General features: G+C 43.3%; 1 protein-coding gene across 2 annotated transcripts in view; it reads left to right on the top strand.

Moving 5' to 3' along the window:
* The window catches only part of CCDC112 (coiled-coil domain containing 112), a 47,797-nt gene that overhangs the window by 6,530 nt on the left and 14,650 nt on the right, over window positions 1–26,617 (top strand). For both annotated transcript variants that reach the window (XM_044446260.1, XM_044446259.1), the window contains exons 2-3: window positions 22,245–22,435; window positions 25,988–26,103. In XM_044446260.1, the coding sequence (XP_044302195.1) occupies window positions 22,385–22,435; window positions 25,988–26,103 (167 nt within the window). In that variant the 5' untranslated portion in view covers window positions 22,245–22,384. The remainder of the gene's footprint in view (window positions 1–22,244; window positions 22,436–25,987; window positions 26,104–26,617) is intronic.

Here is a 26,617-nt window from a genome sequence, read left to right as displayed (position 1 = left end):
AACTGGCATTCAATTATACTGACTTTGGTCTTGGAGGAAGCATATAGCCTCTACGCCTAGTAATGATTGTTTTATCCTCCGTGACCGACATTAGTTCTTGTACCAAGAAACTTCATAAGTCTGGGCCCAATTCGAGGTGTTGGTTATCACCTATAAAGCCCTTAACATCTTGAGACCTGGTTATCTAAAGGAGCGCTTGCGTCCATATATGCCCCCCCGCCCCCTGAGATCGGCGGGGGAGGCCTTCTCTGGGAGCTCTCTGTGAGGGATATTAGGAGGGTGAGTACCCGGAGGAGGGCCTTCTCTGCGGTGGCACCCCACCTATGGAATGTGCTCCCTGGAGAGGTCCGCCTGGCGCACCAGGCCAAGACCTTTTTATTTAAACGGTATTTTAATCATTAATCTGTGTTTTGCTGGGTCATCATTCCCAGTACAAGCTGGTATATTTGATTTATAGCAACCAGTAACAATGAACATCAGTATATCTAAGCATATAAAGGTCTTTTAAGCCAGTCCTCCCTAACTGGGCGCCCTGTGGATAGAACAGAGAGTCAGAAGGGGCCTCCCAGGCCATCTAGATGTGTTGAACTACAGCTTTGACCTCTCTGACCAGCAAGGTGATTGGTCATGCTGGCTGGGGATTATGAGCATCGTAGAGTCACACATCTAGAAATTGTCTGGTTGGGGAAGGCTGTTTGATGCTCTGAACAATATGGAACAGGAGACAATTATGGAACAAAGCCTTGTGATGCACAGTATGCATGAAAGGACAGGGAGCGTTGCATAGGGTCTGGACAATGAACTGCCTTCACTTTGTAGTTCTTACATACTGCCAAGCTGCCTCCGACTTATGGGACCCTATGAATGAGTGCCCTCAACATGTGTCCTTAACTGCCTCGCTCAGCTCTTGTAAACGCAAGGCTGTGCCTTCCTTTCTGGAATGGAGCCATTTCATAATTGGCCTTCCTTTTCTTCTCCTGCTTTTGACTTTAATATAGTCACAATTATTGTCTTTTCCACAAAGTCTTGCCTTCTCATGATGAGTCTGATGTATGAGAGGCTCAGTTTTATCACTTTGGTTTCTATGTTTTGCCTTAATTTGATCTAGGGCCCACTTGTTTGTGTTTCGGTCTAGGGTGTCCACAAAGCCCTCCTTTAACATCATATTTTGAAGGCATCAATTTTCTTCCAGTCAATTTTTTTCACTGTTCAAATTTCACACCCATACATAGGGTGATGTGGATGATCTTGGCCTTGATTTCTTCAGTGAAATGTCCTTATGCTTAATGATCTTTCCTAATTCCTTCATTGCTGCCCTTACAAGTATCAGTCTCCTCTGAATTTCTTGGCTGTAGTTTCCTTTTCAATTGATGACTGAGCCTACATATATAAAATATTTCATACTTTCAGTTTCTTCACTGTTGATACTAAAGTTGTGTAATTCTTCCATAGTTGCAATTGTTATTTTCTTAATGTTCAGATGCAATCCGGTTTTTTTCTTTCACTTTCATCAAGAGTCATTTCAGTTCATTGCTGCTTTCTGCCAGTAATATATTATCATCTGCATATCTTAAATTGTTGCTGTGCTTTTGCCAATTTTCACTCCTCCTTCCTCTGATCCTAGTCAAGTTTTCCATATGTTATGTTCTCTGAACAGATAGGGAGATAAAATAACCTTTGTCTGATGCCTTTGGCTATAGGAAACCATTCTGTTTCTCCACATTCTGTTGTAACGGTAGCTTCTTGTCCATGATACAAGTTATGTATCAGAACAATCAAGTGCTGAGACACACCATTTCTTTCAGAACCATGCAGAGCTTCTCCAAATCCATACAGTGAAGGCTTTGCTGTATTCTGTATTCCGAAATTTTTTGGTGCGCTCCAGTTGCCAACATGTACTTGCATATGTATAAGATCCGTAGTGACTTTTCCTTTGTAGAATCCAGCTATAATGTCAGACATTTCTCATTCCACCATTCCCAGGTAGCAATATGATAATGCATGTGCACATGGGAGCACTGGTGCATGAATGCCAACTTTACAAGCCCTTAGGGAACTCATGGGAAGGAGATGGGCTTTTGCAAATGCTTGCTGAGAATACTCACAGAGACCGGATTGATTCCAAATCCATTATTGAAGTGAAAGCTCACCCATTATTCAGAAGAAAAATATTAAATATTGAGTAGGATGAAGTAGTAAAGGATATAAAATGTTGCACCAAATGACATTCACATCTTTGAATCTGTCCAAAGGGTATTCAGCTGGCATATCAGCCAAAGCCAGGAGAAAGCACGGTGAGCTCCTGATGTTACCTGGAAAAGGAGTAACAGGGTTGGATTCAGCAATACTGCCAAGGTGTAGGTCTGCTCCATAGCCTGGTTGGGGAGGGCCAGATTGTGACCTGATCCACAATGGACCAAATACATTTTCTGTGGACAGTCAGTGATTTCCCCATCCTGATTGTTTAACCAGAGATCAGGGAGGGGACAAAGAAGGAAATGACTGTACTCAGGATGCCCACAGAGCTGGAAAAGGAGGATATAGGTAAGGGAGTCAGACTGCACCTGTTAGCTATGCAGGTACTATTGTACTGGGAGGAAAGGTTTTTCAGAAATGTGGAAAATCTGTTCCCAGCTGTGTATAATGTCATGGCAGTACTGATAGCTGATACATAAACTGTACTTCCAGTAGAGTTCATAGGGACAGAAAAAAACTCAGGGAGGTTGAAAAGTACCTCTACTGCTTGGCCATCAGTCCAGATTTTTTTTAGAAAAGAGTTAATGCAAGCACAGTTAAAATCTCATCTCTTTCAAACATATGTGTCACCTTTGGGAATGCTTTAAGTGGCACATGTCAAAGTAGGATAATAAGTCTAAATTCCCACAACAGATAGTTTTGTAGCAATTGCAATTTACTTACCAGTTATTTTTGGTATGCAGGAGGAGAAAAATCCCAGCAGGAACAGAAGGGCAGGACAGCATGTTCTATTGGACTGAGTCTCATCTCTGAAAAGGAGAGAGCTTCCTTTTGTTCTTTGTGTATAGATGATTGCGGTATCCTTGCCACAATGGAGCACTGAGCCTACTGGGTCACCAGCTTAATAGCTACATGACTGCAGTGACAGGGTAGGTATGGGATTTGTACATGTGGACAGACTTGCTCTCGCCTGGAGGAAAGGGCTGCTTGTTCCTTTAAAAATGATCCAACAGCAGAAAGCTCACTCTAGTGCTGGAGGGAGGGAATGCACATTGTCCAAAGAAAACTTGGATGTTAAAAACAAAGACTTTGTATAGGACATTATTGAAAATGGCATGCATTCCATGTTGTGATAGCATTGATGTGTTTTTGTTTGGCCTGGGGTTGAAGAGTTACTGTTTTTATTTGTCTTTTAGAGCAGAATCTCATGGATGTTTAAGACTGAAAATACTGGGGAATGCAGGAGCTGTAATCTAAACATGTATAGGACTGTGTCCCTGTAGGATTGTATTTTATATCAGGTGTGCTTGTTTGCTTTTCAGGTTGCATATATAACACCGTGGCACACCATGTCTAAGAAGGAAAATGTACAGGCTTTAAAAATGAATATGCTCAAAAATATATGTTGGGGAGCAGGCAGCCTCAAACAAAATTTAAAAGTGCTGTGTATTCACTCCCATATTTGCTTATCTCCCCCTCCTGCCACAGCTTCCCAGCCCTGTTCAGGTGGAGGAGAGTGTGCCACTTTTCAAGGTCTCTATCCAAGAGGTGCATGTGCAACTCAGATCACAAACAAATGTCTCTATTATAGCAATGCCGCTTGTGCTGCTTTTGGCTAGGTTTGGCCAAAATAACAATAACAACAGCTCCGATAACTGCCTGGTTAGATATTGTAGCACAAAGATAACATGCCAGATTGTCTCTCTATTTCTGCAAAACTCTTATCTGTACATAATTTAGAACAAAATATATTTTTGTCAGTTTTGTAAAAAAAGATACACAGTAAGGGCACAGTCCAGTCAAAATTAAGCATGTTTAACTCCCCGTAAAATTATTCCATGAAAAGCTGTATGACCTTGTTTTTGGTTAGATTCTGTCATTGGGAAATGTCATGCTGATCCTCCACTGCATAAGCCAAAGCATTATTGCTCCAGTGTTGCTGTCATTTGGAATTTTATCTGACTCCACGAGGTCCGGTGGGTGATACTGTGAACCAAAAGTGCCCCACACAGATCTTTTTGGAAAAGATTCATATGCAATCCAGTTTCTTGCATACAGACTTGAAATGCTACTTAACAGTCTTGCTTCCAAATAATTGAGTACAGATCCGGAACTCATTGCAAGTAAATCTCTATTTATCTTTCAAAATGGAGGTAGACTTTGGGTGGGTAAACTTGATGAGAACCAATTTAACAAGAAAAACAGTCAACAATGAAGCCAATGACTGGGGTGGGATTTTTTCCCTCCGTGCTGGTGAATGTCAAGCAAAACTGGACACTCATCTGATTGCAATGCTCTAGATCTTGATATGCTGCATCAAGCAGCAAGCTGGGCAGGATGGTTGGACTAGGCGGCCTTCGAGCTCTTGTGATTCAGAGTGCAGTCCCATGTATGTTTACACAGAAAGACAGTCTGGAGGCTGAGGGATGCTGAGAATTGCAGGACTTCATTCTGTCTGAACATGCATAGGATAGTCCCCTAAGATATATTCTTTCCCATGAATAAGTGAACCTGTTGAAATCTGAATATCTGAATACTAATGATCCATTTAGGCTCTAATTTAGAAGGACAGAGGCCTTTCCTGGTAATAAAGAAACCCAGATTTAATTCTTAGCATGCTGACTGGAGAATGCTGGGAGTTTTAGGACTTTTTCTGTCAAAATAGGCATAAGGTTGCACTCATTTCGAATAGGTGCACATTTGCACTCTAGACAGGCCTTATCTAACCTCATAATTCTGTAATCATTGATCTCTTATTTTCCAGCTGTTGTATGAGCTTTTCCAAACTGTTGTAAAAGGCTGTTTTAATAGTTGCTATTCATATTTCTCCTGTTTACTACCCACCTCCATCAAAAGACGGAAATTTAGTTGAAAAGTCCAAAATCCCTGTTACTGTAATGCTGTAATTAGGCCAATGAAAAGATCACAAAAATGTGCAAGCTGTTGAGGCTTCCAGTTTTCTTCATGAGGAAATATGTTACGAAAAGTGACAGTGGGCAGGAAATATGTTACAAAAAGTGGCAGAGGGTGGGGAAGCTGCTGACTGGACAGTGAAAGTACATTCTGATTTCTTTCAGAGTTTCTTTTTTGCTCCTCTGCCCCCCCCCCCCGTTCTTCTGTATCTGACCAGATGAAGAGAGATTGTGAAAACATAAGCACTTCTGTGATCTGTTTGTTGGCTTAATAAAGGTATTATAGTCATAGGAGTTTAGGAATGTTATTTATGTCCACATGGATACCTGTGCTTTTTTAGATGAAAGGGGTTAGCTTAAACAGGAAAAGCCTGAGATCGGGATTTGTTTTAATCAAAACATTCAATTCTATAGGGCTCCACTGACCAATCTCCTTCCAAAGACAGCGGGAGCCCTTTCTGGCAAAGCTATTTTTGATGCTGAGGATAACCTTTGCCTGCCCCCGCTCTTCCATAAGCAAAACCATATTCCTGGCCGAATGCCTCCCCCCTCTCTCCCGCCACACTTTTCTGAAAAGCTAGGCAGGAAGGCAGGCTCTGTCTTTTTGTCTCCCATCAGTTGAAAAGGCTCAGGATTTGCTGCAGTTCCATTTCTTATGCTTCCTTTGAAAAGACTGAAAATTGTGTAGGAGCAGGAGCAGAGGCGTTCTAGCTGCTGCCATTGTGATTCTTTGAAAGATAGCCTTCCCCTTGCCAAGAGAGTGGTGGAAAAGCAGATTTGTCTCATGCAAGCTACCGGAGACTGTGCAACAACAGTAACAAATGATTAAATTTCAGTGATTTTGAACATTCATAAACAAAAGCATTTCAGACATCCCACAGAGATGCACCAGGTGATATTCTTCTCTTTCCACCTCCCACATGCACACACTTCAAAATGCATAGGAGGATCTACCTGAGGATTTGCTTCACTCAGAGGATTTCTGAGATTTAAGTCCTCTCCTTGCAGAATCGGCCATTAACCATAGTAGCGGGACTGTGTCCTTATTACATATGAACCTGCTGAGTGCAGTAGGAGCCAGTGTTTGAAGTCCTGCCTGGAAGCAGGATTTTGCAGCCTATTTCTCTTTTCAGAAAAATATAATTTCTGGAGAAAGCACGAAATAATGCATCCATTAATTAACCCTCTGCTTACCACAGTGCCCGCTTAAAATAATCTTCCACTGCGTATATAATTTAGACCCACGTGTGAAGTTAAAGCTCTCTGGCAAGCCTCACGACACCTGGGTTGGATCCAGAGTTTTATTTCAAATTAGGAAGTGGTTTCTTCCCATGAAGAAAACTCTTTCAGCAGAAGAGGGTGCTGACTCCTGTGTCAGTGGGGCCCCTCAACCACTGCAGCTTTTTTTCTGAGCTTTATAGGACCTATCCTTGATGCTCCTTGGTGGGGAAGCTATTTAGGGGATGGAATTCAGCACCATAGATGGCTTCTAGAAAACTCCAGATAAAAGGGACAATGGCTAAGGAGCCCCACTGACTTAGGAGTGATCCATTTCCTGTCTTATCAGAGAATGTCTTTGGATCCAAAAAATTGTTCTGGGTCAAATTCAGATTAATTCAATACAAGGGGATGTGTCTAACGGTGGCTGTATGTTCATGCGAACTGTTGAGCTTAAGCATGTTGCGACGCCTGATATTTGCTGATTCCCCCATACCTGCTGCATCCCTCTGGAGTATAACCCATTCTGTTCTAGGTCTCATGATACTCACAAGTAGCCTTGGCAGGGTGTGTATATGGGTACAAAGAATGGGTAGAAAGCCATTGCCTTCTTATGTGAATGGAAGCATTTTCTGCTAAGGCAAAGTCACTGTTGGATATAAAGCACGGTCAAATGAAGACACCAAAGGTTCAGGCTCCAAGCACCAAACACATCCTCCTGAAACAGTACTAGGACTGAATGGTTCCCATGCACATTTGAGCATCTAAATGCTTTTCCGTTATAAATACCTTATGAAAATCTATTTCAACAATAACAGCTTTCATTTTTTTAACCTTTACTTTTAAATATTGTAGATTATCTCTCTCCCTTTTCAGGAAAAAAGAGGGAGAGGAAGGTGCACAGCATTGATTATAACATGAAGGTTTTTCATGACCGTAACAATGTATTTCCATATTTCCAATGTAGTTCACATATTTCCTTTCAATGTTCTTTGTTTCCCTCTTGAACAATATGCAGAAATCTGGTTAGATGCCTAATGCTGTAAGTGAAGGGATATTGATAGTGAAATCAATGGCCTGCCAGAATAAAATCTTATTAGACTCCAGATGGTAAAATAAAATCAACTGGTTTTTTTGACATTTGCTTGAGAATGAATAGACAGGATCAATCAATGTTTTAAGGCCTACCAGGTAACTAAGAAAGCACCTTTTACTGACATCTGTTAAATTCCTGTCCCTGTAAGCCAGTGTAAGGAAACATCTCTTGGGTGAAAGCATCCAGCGTGATTCTTTTGATGCCTTTCTGGTTAGGATTAATAATAAATGTACCATTATGTTATCTGTGTGGCACTCACCTTAGCCATCTTCTTTCTCACCTACTATGGAGATACCAGAGAATTCTTCTATATCCTTATCTCCTAATTTTATCCCCAAACGAAAAGTGGAGGTGTTATATATCCCAGGGGTGGAAGAGAATGGGCTGTATGCTCATTGCCTGCTCTGGCCACCACACCTCCTTTTCGGATTACTGAATTATTTGGACTGATGGTGTTCAGCATGGGGACCATCCCTCTCTATGTGGCTTATGGGCATTCGGTCCACATTTTGCACACCGAGTACTCACTAAATCCTGCATCTGGCAGGTATCCCATTTTTAAGTACTCAGAGCATTATTATTATTATTATTATTATTATTATTATTATTATTATTATTATTATTATAGCATTTCTATGCCGCCCCTTGCCGAAACCTCGGGGCGGCTTACAACATGATAAAATACATTGAAATACAATAGTACATAATAAATTACCATTAAATATAACAATACAAAAAATACATTGATTTACAAATACAAAATTAAAATTATCAGTATAAAATAAAAATATAGGAGGAGAAAGAGAAGGAAGAAGAAGTTGCCCAGGCCAGATCATATGTTTTAACAATTGAAATGATGTTTAAATAAAAAGGTCTTTACCTGGCGCCGAAAAACCAGTAACGACGGTGCCAGGCGGACCTCTTTGGGGAGTGAATTCCATAGGTTGGGCGCCACCGCAGAGAAAGCCCTCCTCCGGGTACTTACTCTCCTAATTTCTTTCATGGAGGGTTCCCGGAGAAGGGACTCTCCCGCAGATCTCAAAGGGCGGTCGGGCATATACGGACGTAAGCGCTCGTTCAGGTAGCCAGGACCCAAGCCGTTTAGGGCTTTGTAGGTCATAATCAACACCTTGAATTGGGCCCGGGCTTCAATGGGAAGCCAGTGAAGCTGACGGAGGACTGGAGTCATGTGAGCATGACGCCCCGTCCCCGTCAGCAACCTGGCAGCTCTATTTTGCACCAATTGAAGTGTTCGGACTGTCTTCAGGGGAAGCCCCACGTAAAGCGCGTTACAGAAGTCTAGGCGGGAAGTCACCAGCGCGTGTGTCACCGTCGCCAGGCAGTCGTATTCCAGGTAGGGGCGCAGCTGATTAATCAGCCGAAGCTGAAGGAAGGCGTTCCTCGCTACCGCTGTCACCTGAGCTTCCAAAGAAAGCTCCGGGTCGAGGAGTACGCCTAAGCTGCGGACCTTATCCCTAAGAGGGAGTGTTGCACCATTCAGGACCAGGTCAAATCCACCCTCTCCGAAACCCGATCCGCCAACCAACAGGACCTCCGTCTTGTCTGGGTTGAGTTTCAGTTTATTGGCCCTCATCCATTCCCTTACCTCGGCCAAGCACCGGTTCAGCACAGCCACTGCCTCATCTGGGTTAGTGGAGAATGAGAGGTAAAGCTGGGTATCATCAGCGTATTGATGATTCCGCAGCCCACACCTCCTGATGACCTCTCCCAGCGGTTTCATATAGATGTTAAATAGCAGAGGGGATAGAATGGAGCCCTGTGGTACCCCATGGCATAGCTGCCATGACGTAGAGACATGGTCCCCCAGCACTACCTTCTGGAATCGACCGTCGAGATAGGAGTGGAACCACTGCAGAGCAGTGCCTCCAACCCCCAATCCCGCAAGTCTATCCAGAAGGATACCATGGTCGATGGTATCGAAAGCCGCCGAGAGGTCCGGGAGAACCAACAGGGATGTACTCCCCCTGTCCTTCTCCCTGCACAGGTCGTCGTACAGGGCGACCAAGGCAGATTCAGTACTGTACCCGGGTCTGAAGCCGGACTGAAAAGGATCCAGATAATCAGTTTCCTCCAAGAGTGCTTGGAGTTGTCCCGCCACCACTCGCTCCAGCACCTTGCCCAGAAACGGGATGTTGGCCACAGGTCTATAGTTAGTGGCCATCTCTGGATCCAGTGACGCTTTCTTCAGGACCGGTCGTATTACCGCCTCCTTTAAAGGGGCAGGCACTCGACCCTCCCTCAGAGAAGCGTTGAACTGTCGAGATCCGGCTCGACAATCGGTGTGAAGGAGTTCAGAGAGAGAAATAAAACACTGCAGACGAGAGATAAAGTTTCAAAGCATGCTTGGTTGGTTGTTCGGGAGAACAAAGAAGATCTTCGCAGAAAATCCTACTGCGTCAACACAAGCAGCCCTTTTTATTATTTCACAGATTGATACATTTATACTTGCATAATCCAATAGCCATCGAGTAAAGCAGTGAACACCCTAATTGATTGTGCGCAAGTGCAGGATTCACAAAGGCTTATTGATTGCTTATGCGCAGGCGCGGGTAACAGGAAGCGTACTTATTGCTATATATGGTCACAAGCCTTATATGGTTACACAGGTGAAGTACAATGCTATTAGCTGAGTAAGTTGCAATACTATTGGCTGGTAAATAACAATACTATTGGCTGAGCGTAGCGTGCCTAGCTACAGCATGAATGCTGCGAGGCAGGGATGAATTCCCACATTCCCTCCGTTTTGTTTATTTAAATGAACAATCAATTCTATACTAGCGAGGTTAATATTTGCCAAATGATTGAATACAACAGCAGAACATAGTTAAAATCACAATAAAAATGATAACTGACATGATTAGGGAACGAAACCATGAGAGGTTAGGAAGCAAGAGAAATCCATCCAAGAGGAGGGATCTGGGGGCTGCATAAAAATGCAAGGTAAAAAGAATGAGTGAAAAACTAGACACTACGAAGACTTTCTCCATGGCCTAACGCAACGTGCAGGAATCCAAAGGAGGCCGTTATCCGAAGCTACTGCTGTGTAACCATGACCCCAAGTTATCAACGGCACAGGTCCCTTTCACCCAGGATCAGGCAACTTGCGATAGTGCACAAGCAGTCGTGGAAGTTGTTCTTCAGTCCTGAAATGAAGCTCAACAGGTGTATGAGACCTGCTATGGGGAGTGAACAAAAAATTTAAGGTATAAAGAACTTTAGCTACAACAGCTGGTATATCAGCGGTGGATATCCCTCTCCCTTCTGTCTGCTTATGCAGCACAGATTTGAAGGTGAGGTGTGCTCTTTCCACAATAGCTTGACCTGTGGAATTAAAAGGAATACCATGAGATAACTTTATACCCCACAAATTGCAAAACTCTGAAAATGAATGAGAACAATATGATGGGCCATTGTCCGTTTTTATAGCCAAAGGCTTCCCCATTACAGCAAATGTCCTGATGCAATGTTGAATAACATGTCTTGAAGTTTCTCCCTTCATGGGTGTTGCCCAAATGAGTCCTGAAAAGGTATCAACAGTCAAATGTAACTTATGGAAAGGAGCCAATGATGGTACATGAGTAACATCCATTTGCCAAGTCTGGTTAGCCTGTGTCCCTCGAGGGTTCACTGCATCAAAAGGAAAGTTTATTGGTGATTTGCAACACGATGGGCAGGCTGACACAATGTCCCTTGCCTGTGACATAGGAATAGAAAACATTTTATGCAATACTTTAGCTGACTGATGAAATGTATCATGAGATAGGATGGGGTCATCAAACAAGGAAAAAACATCATGCGTAAGTGCACCATCAGCTCGAGCATTTCCTTCTGCCAAAAATCCTGGGAATCCTGTATGAGACCTAATATGAGCTACAAAGCAGAAATATGAGCATTCTTGGATCAATTGTTGCAGCTTGGAAAACATGTCATAAAGTTCTCTATCAATAGCAGGTGACAAAGAAGACAATGGTAAATGCAGCAACAACTTATAAACGTATTGAGTATCTACAATAAGATTAAAATCCTCTTGTGCAAACAATTGAAATGCCAAAATTACAGCTGCTAGTTCAGATCGCTGTGCAGATGATTGGTTTTCAGTGAACTTCGAAGACCAGGATCCATCTGGCATCTGCCAAGTAACCACTCCTCGGGTAGGAGATCCATCTGTAAACAAAGTTATTGCATGTGACAGTGGCTGTAAAGAAAAGCAAGATGTTAGTTTATAGGAAATCTGTGAAAATAGCTGCAAACATTTATCTTTTGGTGGATTATGGAGGACTTTTCCTAAGAATTCAGCAAACGCGACTTGAAGTTCAGGAGATGACATCAGCAGTCGCGCAAACTCCTCCTGCTTAAAAGGAAAAAACACACAGTCAATATCTTTTCCAGTAAGCTGTAATGCTCTATGCCTTGCTTTGAAAACTAAGTCTGAAACTGCAGTTATCCAAGGATATAAATTCCGTGGCGGTGTATGTGGCAAATATATCCATTCTAGTATGCAGATTGTCTCTTTATCTTTGGGCACGTAGAGAATAGCTGTTGGTAATAATGATGTTGACAAAATATCTGCTGGAGTTGAATGACCTGCCAGGGCCAAAAATAGTGGTGAAAGATCATCAGTAGTAAGGGCTAAAGATGGCCTAGCCCAGTCAATATTTCCCAGCAATATTTGAAGCTGTACCAAAGTCAATGATTCTGGAAAATGAAACTGTGGCAACACTGGTACTGAGGCTTTTTCTGAGAGCTGATGTCCCAAGTATTTGAAAGGAGGGATTTCTTGGACCTTTTCTGGTGCTACATAAAGTCCATATGCTTCCAACGAAGCAAGGAGAAAGTCCAGATGACATTTATCAACATTTTTTCCTGCTATTAAGATGTCATCCATGTAATGATACACCATTAAGTCTGGAAATGCTGATCGAAATGGTTGCAGAGCCAAAGCAACAAATATCTGACAGAGGGTGGGAGAATTTGCCATGCCTTGAGGCAAAACACACCACTCATATCTTTGTGTAGGGCGATTGTTGTTCAGCACTGGAACTGTAAATGCAAATTTTTCCCGATCTTGAAGAGCTAGTAATGTATTAAAGAAACAGTCTTTTAAGTCAATAATTTTCAGTTTATAATCTTGTGGGATCAAGTTTGGATTTGGCATCCCACATTGAACAAGTCCCATCACTTGCATACATTCATGCTCTTTTCTTAAGTCTTGTAGTAATTGCCATTTGCCTGATTTCTTTTTTATCACAAAAATTGGTGTATTCCATGGGCTGGAACTAGGCTGAATATGACTCAACTGAAGTTGCTCCTGAATAAGGACCTCCACTGCCTGGAGCTTTTGTAAAGGCAGCGGCCACTGATCTACCCATACTGGCACAGATGTTTTCCATTTGATGGGCAATGCATGGAGTGGCGCTGATGTGGAGGCCCTCAGGATAAATTTGTATTGATGGTAGCTCCTAAGGATGAAAGCAAGTCTCTGCCCCATAAGGTCAATGGAATGTCCATTATTAAAGGACGTAAAGTCACAATGCGGCCTTCAGATTGAAAGGTAATCTGCTGTGCACTCCGGGAAGCAGGTGTAAAGCCTCCCACTCCATAGACAGGAGAAGCAGGGACAGTAGGGAACTTTTCAGGCCAGTCCTTTTTTGTTATAACAGTCACATCTGCCCCTGAATCCAGCATCCCTTTTATACAGCGTCCTGCCATGGTGACAGACAAGTAAGGCCTGTCTGTTGTCAATTGGATATTTGCCATTGCAATGGGTGTAGTTTGCAAATTGCTTGGCATAGGCTGGCAAGCCTGCTGAGAGTCCCTTTCACTTGACAATGGTATAAAGAGCATACGAGCCACAGGTGATTCTGCCAGAACTTCCATATGCATAGTGGACCAGAGATGCAGAATAATGTCTGTTGAACCAGACGACTGGTATAATCCTGGAGCCACATGGCAAAGGTCCGGGCCCATGATTGGGAGCAGTATGCCAACATGGCCTGCTGGTATCGGATAGGATACTCTAGCAAGCAAAGGCACAGCAATTCCCGGATTAAGCACAACCGATGATGTAAGAAAAACAGGAAGTCCAGAACAGCCTGGGTTGTGCTCACGTGGCTCATGTGGCTTCTCATCACCCCCTATAGTGTAAAGGCAAGGATTTGACAGGCTGCAATATGGCCTTTCCCCATCAGGGGGCAGCTCAGGGCACGAGTTCTCCCGGGGTTGGCCCTCCCACTCGTCTCCCTGGCTACTGTCGGAGCCTTGTTGTTCCATCTGGGGGGGTGAGCAACACTGATCAGCCCAATGGATACCTTTTTGGCAAATAGGGCATCTTTTCAAAGGACGGGCTGTGCTTTTTTGAACAGAATGGCATTGTGCTCTGAAATAGCCGTCTTTGCTACAAAAAGAACATTTCTTGCCAGCAGCAGGATTGTTAGACTGTTGAAATTTTTGTACTGCAGCTGCGAGCAAATGTGCCTCATGGATTTGTGATCCAAAATTAAGGCACACCCGAAGCATAGATTGTATATCAGTCTCTGGATTGTTATAAATGGGTGTGAGGGCCGTCTTACAGTCCTCATTTGCATTTTCAAAAGCTAGCTGCTTGAGTAACAATTTTCGGGCCTTGGGACTGTCAGTCTGGCGTTCTACAGCCAGCATCAGCCTATTGATGAACTCTGTATATGGCTCTGTAACACCTTGTCTTACATTAGCAAAGCTGGACAAAGAATTGTCTCCAGGCTCTGGGATCTTTTTCCAGGCTTTTATGACTATGCTAGCCACTTGAGTTAAGGCTTGATCTGTTAATGCAACTTGTTGCACAGCCGTTGCAAAGGCTCCCTCTCCTAGCAGCATATCCTCCATGATATTGATATGTATTGCATTTTGCACTGCTTGTGCAGCTGCTCTTTGCCGCCAAGCCTCCATGCAAAAAAGACCTTGGGCAGGGGGGAGGAGAGAGCGGAGAATCATTTTCCAATCTGTGGGCGTTAGTCTCTGGTGAGACATGCCTTCAAGCAGAGCTGTGGTATAGGGGGCATGAATGCCCTTATCACTAATGGACCGCTGTAACTCTTTCAAAGTTTGCAAAGGGGGGGGGCTCATGTCTATCCGGAACGGCTTGCATGCCTCTTCCCCCGGGGGCCCCTCTGAGCACCGGGAATGCTGCTGGGAGTTCTTGTGATCCTGGATCCCCGTCCTCCATAATTGCTGTTTGCAGAACAGCGGCTAGGGAAGTTACAACTGGCACCTTATCTGATTCCATATCGTCGGGCGGTTTTGATGGCGGAAGGAAGTGGTGCCTCTCATTTTGAGGAGGAGGAGGGGCTCTAGGAATCGGAGCTGGCGCGGGCAGCAAGATTTTTGGCAAGTGAGCAAGTGAGGCGGTCCCAGCTTCCAGTTGCTGATTGAATAATATATTAGTCGGCGTTAGTCCTTTAAGACAAGCCTGGACTTTACACCACGTGGATAGAATCCTGGAAGTCATTCTGGGATGATCATGAAAGCAGCTGCCAATTTTACACCAATCCTCAAGTTTCATCGTGCCTGACTTTGACATCCAAGGGCAAATATCATGAATTGCTTTAATTAATGCTTCGACGTCACTTTCAGTGACAGAATGTCCCTCTTTAGTAAGTAAAAAATGAATGTCTCATTTAAAAGCCTGTTGCTCAGTAGACAAAGAAGAGCCCATTGTGTTCTAACTTGACCAATCACACTCACCCGGGATCCGAAGATGCGTGGCGCCTGTAACCCATGCGGGGCGTGGGGAGGTGACGACCGCGGGAACCGCCAGCTAGCAGCCGGGGTTGAATCAAGGCAAACTGCTTGCCTTACAAAGTTGCTTCACTGGGAACCGCCAGCTTGCAGCTGAAGGTTGAAATCAAGGCAAACCCTTTGCCTGACAAAGTTGCAAAACTGCCTCACAAAGTTGCAAAATTGCCTCACACGGGGCACCAGCTGTCGAGATCCGGCTCGACAATCGGTGTGAAGGAGTTCAGAGAGAGAAATAAAACACTGCAGACGAGAGATAAAGTTTCAAAGCATGCTTGGTTGGTTGTTCGGGAGAACAAAGAAGATCTTCGCAGAAAATCCTACTGCGTCAACACAAGCAGCCCTTTTTATTATTTCACAGATTGATACATTTATACTTGCGTAATCCAATAGCCATCGAGTAAAGCAGTGAACACCCTAATTGATTGTGCGCAAGTGCAGGATTCACAAAGGCTTATTGATTGCTTATGCGCAGGCGCGGGTAACAGGAAGCGTACTTATTGCTATATATGGTCACAAGCCTTATATGGTTACACAGGTGAAGTACAATGCTATTAGCTGAGTAAGTTGCAATACTATTGGCTGGTAAATAACAATACTATTGGCTGAGCGTAGCGTGCCTAGCTACAGCATGAATGCTGCGAGGCAGGGATGAATTCCCACATTGAACTATGGAAATGTGGTGATTTCTGCATATAGCATATCACCGGTGTTACAATTGCTGTGCAGGTATGACTGTAGAAGCATCAGGTTTGGCTGGTGTTTTGATGCTGGTGCCAACAGCAGCTTTCCTCCTGGATTAATGGAGAGGAGGGTTTCCGCTGATATGGTTGGTGCTCCTGTAAGAACCCAGGTTGAACTGTGGAATGTAAAAATGACCCAGGCAGTTGATACGATGGATCCTGGATAGCGCTTGTACGGCTCCATCTTATACCTGGAGCTAAGAGTGGTGAAAAAACAGAAGATGGCTTGAGTGCACATGGAGGAAAAACTCCTAGTGCATGCAATCCAGCTGTCCCATGTGCCTATAGTCAGGTATATTTAGGAGCAGGATAGGTGACAAAGGAACATCTCACAGGCTGGGTTCACACATCAAAGCAAACAACCCTAGGTGGTCACCACGGTGTGCAGATTTTTGCCTGAGGCAATTACATTGCTCTCTGAGTAACACAGCCTCCATGCTCCCTGCTCCATCCTCCCATTCTCATCACACATCCTGGCAGCCTCCATCAGCAAAATCTCCTTCCTTGCTCTATTGCTCCCCACGGACCTGAGCAGCCTCCTCCTGATCAGTCTGCTGAGGTTTTAAGCTAGTTTCACCCTCTTCCTACATCTCTGCAACACTTTGTAGCCACTCTAGCCCCAAAAGGAATTTTTATTAAAGCATAATGAACACTTTTGCCGTGCTTCCTCTCTTCTCCCTCCATGCAGTCACCTGCTTTCTCCCTGTTTCCAAAGCTAGGCACATTGCTCAGCCAACAGGAATAAAGAAGGTGATGATACATGTGTTGCTAGGGGTCTGACAGTAGTAAAGAATGGATGGCCGAACAGCCTTTCCACAGGATTCTATGGTATTTCCATAGCAGTAGTGGTAAAAATGGAGATTCCACGTGGATAACTGGAGAAGCTGAAGTGAAGCATGGACACCTTAGAACAGATGCTTGGTTCTCTCCATGGTATCAGGAGGATGAAGGCACCACACAGAAATACTACAACTGAGTCTGGATGGCATGACAGACTTAACAAGGGTAAGAAAGCACCATGTATGACCCCAGACACTATGTTCAGTTTTCTATCTGCTGCTCAGCAGAGGAAGTGCTAGCTTGTCCTCTGGTAAAATATGAACTGGGCTTCTGGTTATTCAAATGGCAAAGCAAACACATACATTCCAGGAAGGTCTCTGAATAAAGTTATGTGCGTCAAGCTCACAGTGCCAGAAAAGCAAACACCAAAATGCCACACTTTCAGATGGATCTTCTACTGTTTTAAACAATAACATTTTCAGGTAATTGGCATTGTTCTTACCCAAGTTTCAGTTTCCTTTACAAAACAGGATGGAAACCTGGGCCTCTTTTGTCCTTAATGTAACAAGAAGTGAGAAGCCTTCTACCATATACCCAGTGTATACCTTTGCTTTAATTAGCACTTGGATTCTAGATCCTCAGACTGTGATCTACTAACTGAACTGAGACTGACTGGACACAAAACTGGCTGGGATAGCTAAAACCCTGGAAGACTGAAAGAAAATTCAAGGCGATCTTGATAGGTTGGAGTGCTGGGCTGAAAACAACAGAATGAAGTTCAGTAAGGGACAATTGCCAAGTTCTGCACCTAGGAAAAGGAAACCACATGCATCACTACAAGCTGGGGAATACTTGGCTCAACAATACTGCTAGTGAGAAGGATCTTGGAAGTGTTGTAGATCTGAAGCTGAATATGAGTCAACAATACGATGCAAAAGGGTAAATGCTATTTTAGGCTGTATTAATAGAAGTACTAGTTCCCCTTTACACAGCACTGGTTAGGCCTCACCTGAAATACTGTGTCCAGTTCTGGGCACCACAGTGTAAGAAAGATGCAAACAAACAAGAAAAGGTTCAGAAGTTTTGTGGAGGGCAACAAGGATCTTACAGGGACTGGAAACGAAGCCCTGTGTGGAGGGATTGAAAGAAATGGGCATGCTTAGCCTCAAGAGAAAAAAAAGAGAAGCCTCAGGGAGTCAAATTCTGACTAGATATCAGGAAAAATTGCCTGACTGTTAGAACAGTACGACAATGGAATGACCTAGGGAGGTTGTGGGTTCTCCCATACTAGAGGCATACAAGATGTACCTGGACAGCCATCTGAGACGAATGGTTTAACATGCACTGCGTAGAGGGTTGGGCCTGATGGCCCTCTGGCCCCTTCCAATTGTACTATTCTATTATTCCATGATTTATAGAACAGGAAAAACATGCATAATGAAATTGGACATCTTCAAATAAGTACAGAAAATATCACGTCATCACACTGACAATAACTAAACTATCAAGTACATGGTGGAGGTGGTGGTAATGAAGGAAGATTTCAGTGAGTAATGCCTCCCTATGAGAGGGACTGGTCTTATGCTATCTGAAAGAGGTGATGGTGGTGAGACCAGTCTGGAAGAAATTTGCTCTGGACCTGGAAGATCTTAAGAACCATGCTGGTGGTTCAGCAGTGGCAAGGAGCGCTTTCAGCTTCGGCTGATCCATCAGCTGCATCCCTACCTGGAGAACGACTGCCTGGCGACAGTGACACACGCGTTGGTGACTTCCTGACTTGACTTCTGTAATGCGCTCTATGTGGGGCTGCCCTTGAAAACAGTCCGGATACTTCAGTTGGTTCAAAATAGAGCTGTCAGGCTGCTGACGGGGACTGGGTGTTATGTTCACATGACTCCAGTTCTCTGTCAGCTTCACTGGCTCCCCATTGAAGTCCAGGCCCAATTCAAGGTGTTGGTTATGACCTATAAAGCCCTTAATGGCTTGGGTCCTGGTTACTTGAAGGAGCGCCTACGTCCATATATGCCCGCCCGCCCCTTGAGATCAGCGGGAGAAGCCCTTCTCCGGGAAACCTCCATGAAGGATATTAGGAGGGTAAGTACTCGGAGGAGGGCTTTCTCTGCGGTGGCGCCCAATCTATGGAATGCGCTCCCCAGAGAGGTCTGCCTGGCACCGTTGTTATTTGTTTTTCGGCGCCAGGCGAAGACCTTTCTATTCAAACGTTATTTTAATTGTTAATTTATTTATTTATTGGCCAGGTCTTGTTTTTATATTGTCTTTATTTATTTACTATTGTGAGCTGCCCCAAGGCTTTGGCAAATAGGGCAGCATAGAAGCTTCCTAAATAAATAAATAAACAATATATTGCACCTACAAGCCTATCAAACCCCTTCTACTACTATAATATAAAAGGTAGGTTCACACACTGATGGTATGTGCATAAAAAGACAACTTAGGTTGCAGTACTATACACATCTCCCACAAAGTAATTCTTACTGGATATAATAATGGTATGTCAGCATAGTCATGAGTAAGATTGTATTGTTAATCTTAAATGTCTTACAGTATGTCACATCAGCCTTCCCTAATTTGGCACTCTAAAATGTTATGGACTACAATTCCCATCATCCACATCCTGCATGACCAAACTTGCTGGAATGAGAGCTGCAGTACAAAACAGCTATTAGATTGGTGAAGACTGGATTACACAAAAGCAAAGTGGAACTTTTCAAAACAGCCAACACAGTTTGAATTTAGAAATTGCGTGTTTTGCTATTATGTCATTGTTTTGTTTTAGAGACAACCATAGATGTTCAATTATCTTTTACTGACATAGTGCAAATAACTGAGAGTTTAAATATCCCTGCAACAGGAACCTTAAAATAGAAGAGCTGATGACTCAATCCAAAAAGTGAAGCAAATCCACAGTGGAGTGCACAACATGTTCCCTTGGTATTATGGCATCGCAACTTGAGACAAAGGCTTAAACAGCACTGCAGTAGCAGAACAAAAGGAATCAATAAAACCAATTCTCTTTGAATGTGTTTTGATAATTACTTTCAGGCTTTCAAATGCTTTTCACCACTTACTAATTCTAGTTGAGTCAAATATATACAAGTCACCAGCACAAAGGTGTCAAACATAATTGCAGCTAGGTGAAGAAACATGAAAAATGTAGCAAGAAAGTGCCCTGAGAACATAAATTAGATAATAACATATCTTCAGCGTAGGCTACTTTGCTTGTACCTATGAACACTTAATGCTTTCTGCAGCTGGGAAAAATACCAGCCTCTGGAATGTTTTCATCATGTACCTTCTCTCAGAATAACTCATCCTCCGAAGAAAATTTAGTTGATGATGCTGTTTCAGCTTCATTGAGCCAACAGCATGTGACCCTGCTCCTATCTCCAGAAAATTAACAACCTGATGCCAACAGAAAGCTGTTTCCTTTTCTATCAGTTGCTTCATGGTCTCTGTGTCCTGCATGCATTCATGTTAATTATGTTGATGATTCAGGACAGCAAGGAACAGAAATACAATATGCTCATTACAAGCTGTTCTTTTCCTTGAAGCAAAATGAGCATGGGTAGTACTTCCATCCAAATGCTGGCAATGTCATCCTCAGAATTGCCTCTGTATGGCCAGTTAACAGTCAAAGACATCTTCAGCCACCTAACTTCTCAGTCCCATTTGAAACTCCTCCCTCTAAAGTTGCATGCATTCCACATCAGAGGGCAGAGCCTACAGTTCCCATAACCCTGGACCAGTGGACATGCTGCCTGGATCTTATGAGCAACAATAAAAGCTAGCCATGTATCCCTTTAGCAATGCAATGGCACATGATGTTGTGCTGAATGTCCACATGTGTATAAGAGAGGTATATAAAGATTATGCCCTAGTGTATCTGAGAGATGGGAAGATGGATGCTAGGCCAACACAGGTGTTGGTAAAGAAAAATATAGCATCTAGCCACAGAGAAAGAAAGCACACTACATATGCATTAAGCCCTTCCTTAACTCCCTGGTATCTCTTCTAATCCAGAGATACTTCCTGCCTCCCAGATGGTTTAGGACTACAACTACCATCATCCCCAGCTACTCGAGCATTTTCCTCTGTAGCACGCCAAGAGATTCAGGGAATACCGGAAGGGTGGCTATTTCTGCAGGAGCAAAACTTACACTACCCTTCACCACGACTTTCTCTTCCTAGCTGCTTTCCATTTCCAGCAAAATCCTCATAAAAACATACTTCGAGGGACTTGCTGCAAAGGAAAATCGAATCTTATCAGCCCCCTCACTTCCCCACCCTAGTGCAAGCGCATTTACAGAGCAACCCCACTAAACTCGATGGGGCTTAGTTCCAGCGTGTAGGATCACTAAGGGAGACTGCCTATCCCTCTCTCCCACCCGACTTGCGTCCCACAGCTTCTCATAGCACCGACGCTTGTGAAAATGGTAGATCCTGCAGCTGGGGTGAATCTAGATACACGCACTGGATGAGAGTGATGAAGGACAACGTACACGAAACAACAATTTATCTATATTTTATAGGATGTTAATATACTGTGACGGACATCTGGCTAAACGAATGGGATAGCAGGGAGCGCCCACTGCCGATTCATATTGGGCAGCATGAAGAAAAGTGAAACGTAGAGTTAAAAATGTAATAAGACATCTGATTGTCTATATATAGATGGATTCCGGGTTCATATTGGGAAAGTCATTGGGAACAGGGACAGATATAAGTAATGCACATAGGGAAAGTTCCAGAAAATGAAATGTCTGCCCAAGGTAGTAACAAAGAGTTTATTTTTTAAATTATTTAAAATCTTTAAAAAATTAAAGTAAAATTTACATTTAAATAAAAAATAATTGATTAAAACTTCAGTCTAAAATATTTAAAATAACAGCAATACAAGCCTCATGTGTATAAAATAAATATAGGCATGAAGTTAGTTGAAAGCAAACTGGAACATCTATGTTTGTAAAGGCCCCTTTAAAAACAGGGAAATTGGTCTTGTGGAAGGTAAATCTGTAAGGATGGGGCCACCACAGAAAAGGCTCCATCTGTCATGCCCACCATTCTAATAGATGTTGCTGGTGGCACATGAGCAGAGCCTTTATAGCTGATCCGAGGGCCAGGTCAGCTTCAGTATGGGGGCATGTGATCTTATCAGTGTATAGAGTTAGAAAGAGTCCTTGCTGTTACTCAGTTTAACCTTATTCTCCATAAAACATGTTTTATTTATTTTCTCATAGCCATGCTAAAGTCCTGTATTTCTCCATTAATTTTTACGCAAAGCTCTCCTTTCCGGCCAGGAGAGTAACTATAACAATGCTCCATTGTATTGTACTTAGCATTAATCCTATTTGGACTAACAGTGAATATAACCCATTGAAATTGGAAACTACCTGTGCCATTTAGGACAAATCTTTGCGTGTGTTTAGACAAGGGAAAAAAATCTTGCAACTTTCAACATTGTCCAAAACTTCTTTTCTGTCTAAGCAGGAATAGAGCACCCTAAACCCAGAAACACTATGCTACTAACCCCGCCCCCAGTGTGACGTTTACCGAATCAACGGGGCTTGGCGTCATCCTTCGAAACGCAGAGGCGCTTGCGTGCGCCCGCCCACTTGACGGCTTCCAACATGGCCGCCCTAGCAACGGCAGCGCCTGTGGGGGCTACCAGGTACCGCCAGGTAAATTCGCCTGCAGTCGTCCGTCTCCTTCCTCAAATTATACTGGACGATTATTTTGTCCTTCGCGGGCATCTTGGCATCGCCGCGTGTTTGCGCGGTGAGGGAAGGAAACGGGGGAGGCGGAGCGCGGCGCGTTTGTGGAGCTGAAGTTGAAACGATCGTCTCCTCCTCGAGGCCCGTCGGCAGCGCGCGCCTTCGCTGAAGCACGCGAGCTTCTACACCGGCGCGAATACTTGCAGTGCTGGGCTGCAGCAGTTTTCCCCGGATGGTCGGAGTGACTTGGAAACCTCGTAGTAGGTCTCTGTACAATGGAAGAGAAGCGGTTTCAGGCAAGGGAGCTGAGAAGATAAAAATTCTAGAAATGTCGATTGGATATCGTTGGAGTATTTAGATTATAACTTTCCATTTTCAGTTGGTGCAGAATGTTGACTGGGGCTGGATGACCGGGAAAGGTGGGACTTTCGTTGCGGCAGCTTCACTGTGTTACTGAATTCAGCTAGGGCAAACCCTGGTGGACCCCAGACCCAAGTCAAAAGGAGCCTGAGATGAGACTTAGAGCCAAAACCAGTTTTATTCTAGTGCACTATAGAATAAAGGGAGACGAAAGAGAATGTTCAGCCCAAAGCAGTGTCTTGAAAGTTGCACCCTGTACATGCATTTTATATCCTAGATAAGCAGTTAGGTTACTTAATACACCTCTAATGCATCAATACATCCATGTTGCCACACCCCCACTACTGTTAGCTTCAAAGAGTCTTTTCTTCTGTCAAGGGCCAGACATTTCCCATGTCCATTTCTTTTCTGCTCGAGATTCACACAGGCTTGCCATGTTCTTACTCCCTGCACATTTGCAACTTTCATGGCACCTATAAGCAGTTTTCACTGTCCCTTTGATTACTGTATTCGAGGTCAGGCTAGCTTGTTAGCTGTGAGTTACACAAAGTTCATTTTGTTCTTACCACCCCTCCCTTCTGGGACAGTGTAACTGTGACCTCCCTCTGGCCAACTACTTTTGGAGTGTTTTGGGGTGCTGCAATTGGCAACAACTGGGTTAGGCTGTTTTCCAGGCAGAATTCAGAGTGTTGGGGATGACCTATAAAGCTCGATATGGCTTGGGGCCGGGCTGCCTGAAAGACCCCTTTCTCCTATAGGAGGCTGCTCTGTTATTCTTTAGAGGCCTTTCTTTTCAATTATTCATCTATTTCATTTTTATACTACCCCATAGCTGAAGCTTTCCAGGTGGTTAACAAAAGTTACTTTTGAGGCTGCCTCCTGCCAGAGGCATGTTTGGTGGGGACCCAGGAAAGGGCCTTTTTGGTGGCTGCACCCAGGCTGTGGAACTCCTCCCAAGGGAGGCTGCATTTTCCACCTTCCTGCTGTCAGCAAAACAAGACTGTTTTGTTTAAGTAAGCCTTTGGCCTTTAATTTGGTCTATGGGTTAGATGTTGTTTTTATTCTGTAATTTTTTATTGTAATTTATTATTTTACTCTATTTTAAATTGTTTTGTAAGCTTCCTGTGTATCATATTTTGGTTGAAATGTGGGATACTACTAATAAAAATCAGTAAAGCTTATATGGGAGCCATGCTTGAATTATGGACAGAAATAGTAGGAAAATCCACAGGGTCCCCCAGTGAGCCCTCCTTATTTCAGCCCAGCCTAACAGCAGTAAATAAATGGGGATGTTCCCAAAAGCTAATAGGTCTGCTCCTCCTCCTTGCGCACAAAATTTGAACACTGAATTGGTATAACCCTAGGCTAGCCTAAGGATGGCTTCAGATTTTGAGGTCCTTTGGGGGATTACATGTGGTGCCCTCCCTGCCAGTGCTGACTGCCCTCCTGCAACCCACTGCCACTCCTTCCCCTCATTACAGCGTTACCACTGGGTAAGTTCTCTCAAGTATGAGGGGGAGTTTGGGGCAGTGTGCACTGGTAGTGGCAGGGGTGAGTGTACTCAGTACATGAGCCCTGGCAAAGATTGTAGAATGCCAGCTGCTGATACTGGGTCAGGATTAGACCCATATGACACCGCTGAATGACAAGGGTGTAGTGCAGGGCTGGGCAACTTGTGGTCCTCCACATGTTTTGCTGTAAAAGTTCCAGCTGTTCTAAGCAGCATAGGCAATGGTGAGGGGTGGTGAAAAGTCACAAATTGCCCACCTATGGGTTACTGAGACACTTCTCTAATTACATATTTCTATAATTGGGTCTCTTGTGCGGTATTTTCACCTTGAGCATCATTTGTAAAAGAGAGCTCACCCGTTCTTTTTTAATGGTAGTGAAATAAGTTTTTATATTTCCCTTGTGCTGAGGCACATCATTATGATGAACAGAATAGCACAAACCCTACTTTTCAGAAGGACCTATGTATCCTCAAAGCCATTTGGATGCCTTGAATTTTCTGCTGCACTGTTGCCAAATATCATGATAAATCAATACTCTTGGTTTTTCTAAGCATCTTGGAGATTGATTCTGATGATGAGATTTAGTACTAGGATGTTCTAGGATCAAAGAGGACCTACTTTTACATTAGTGGGACCACAAACAATAAGAACCACAGTTTTGGCCTTATGTTATTCAGGTGAATATGCCACCCTGGTGTGTTACTGCTCAGCCCATGCAAAACTGGTAGATACAGGACTCAGTGAAATCTGTCAAATCATTACAGGATGCCTGAAGCCAACCCCTATTGATAAAATTAATTGCTTAGCTGGAATTATGCCCAGTGACATAAGGATGGACCGGTTGCTGCCAACAGTGAAAGACTCAAAGCATCTACATCAAATTTACTTCCACTATTTGGCTATTACCCTGTACTTCCTAGATTAAAATCAAGAAACCCCTTTTTAGAACATCTATGAATTATGTATGCTTGTATTATATTCAGTTGTGATAAAACAGTAACAAATGCCAGTATTACATTGTGAAGAGAAAGGTCCACCCGTGTCCTAAAATGGATGAAGTCTCAGAAAAGCTTAGCTTCCAGTCATATGGAGAACTGGATTGCCTAAAAGTCACCAAAAAGCTAAGAACTGGTGCTTGCAGATTAAGATGGACCTAAGAAAATTGGCCTTTTGGCTTGACACAGTCCTCTGCAGGCGCAGTGAGAACTGGGCACTCTCTCTCTCACAGCAGTGTACTCTATGCCCATCAACAGACATGATGAAGGACCTGATACAACCTGCTCCTTGAAGTCTCCCAACAATGGGCAAAGCCCACACGGGCTTTATGATTTTGCCTTTGTATATTGCTGTTTATACATAGGTGTTTCTATATTGGTCATTGTTTTGTTTTTATCTTAAGACTTATACTAATTGTATTTGTGGTTTTCTGACACAAATAAAGGCTGAATGTTTGGGTGAAATACATATAATTTAGGATGCAATCCAATGCATGATTAGGCAGGAAGAAACCCTGCCAGGTAGTCATGCCTTTTTTTTCAAACCATGTGTAGGATTGCAGCCTTAAAAAACAGAAATCAGGCTTTCATTTTATAATATTGTTTAAAATATCCTTCAAAATAAACAGTTCTTGATGTTATGTTCCATGTAGAATGACAGCTGTTTCAGTACTCCACGTGCTGTTCAACCTTTTCCAAATGGGAAGATGAAAGCTGATCAAGTTAAGAAAACTGAATTTATAAGGACAAGAGATAAGCTAAAAAACCAGTAAGTTACATTTTATAAGAAAGTAATCCACCCAGGACAATAAGGTAATGTTACAGAGAAAAAGTAACCTTTTGTTGGTATTAGCAGATAGGGTAGACTCTACGAATACTTTTCTGTTAATATTCTTGTTGCATGGCTACAACATCATTTAGGAAAAGTATTCTCCTTTGTTTGTTTTTACAAAACTGTAATTTTGGATAATATTGGAAAACTCATAGGATTTAGAAATGCTATAGAAAATGAGGACCCCACATCTAGAGTTGCCAAAACAAAGGTGCTTCTTAAGCGACTATCTGCCCCTTCTGAGCACCTTCCTGGCCTCAGAACCATCAGAAGTGACTTTGTATCGCTAACCCTAACCCTACCCTGGATTTCCCCCGTGACCCGAAAATCTGGCAAACTTCTCTATGCAGCACATGGATTTTATAAAATCTTCACTTTCTGGAGATTTTTGTGCCCAGGTCATTCTATCTGCCCCTTCTAAGCATCTTCCAGGTCTCAGAAGCATGTTCAT

This window comes from Varanus komodoensis, unplaced genomic scaffold (assembly GCF_004798865.1).
Source record: "Varanus komodoensis strain SLA01 unplaced genomic scaffold, ASM479886v1 scaffold5, whole genome shotgun sequence".
In the NCBI taxonomy this organism is placed as follows: domain Eukaryota; kingdom Metazoa; phylum Chordata; class Lepidosauria; order Squamata; family Varanidae; genus Varanus; species Varanus komodoensis.
This window is presented reverse-complemented; position numbering and strand designations above follow the sequence as displayed.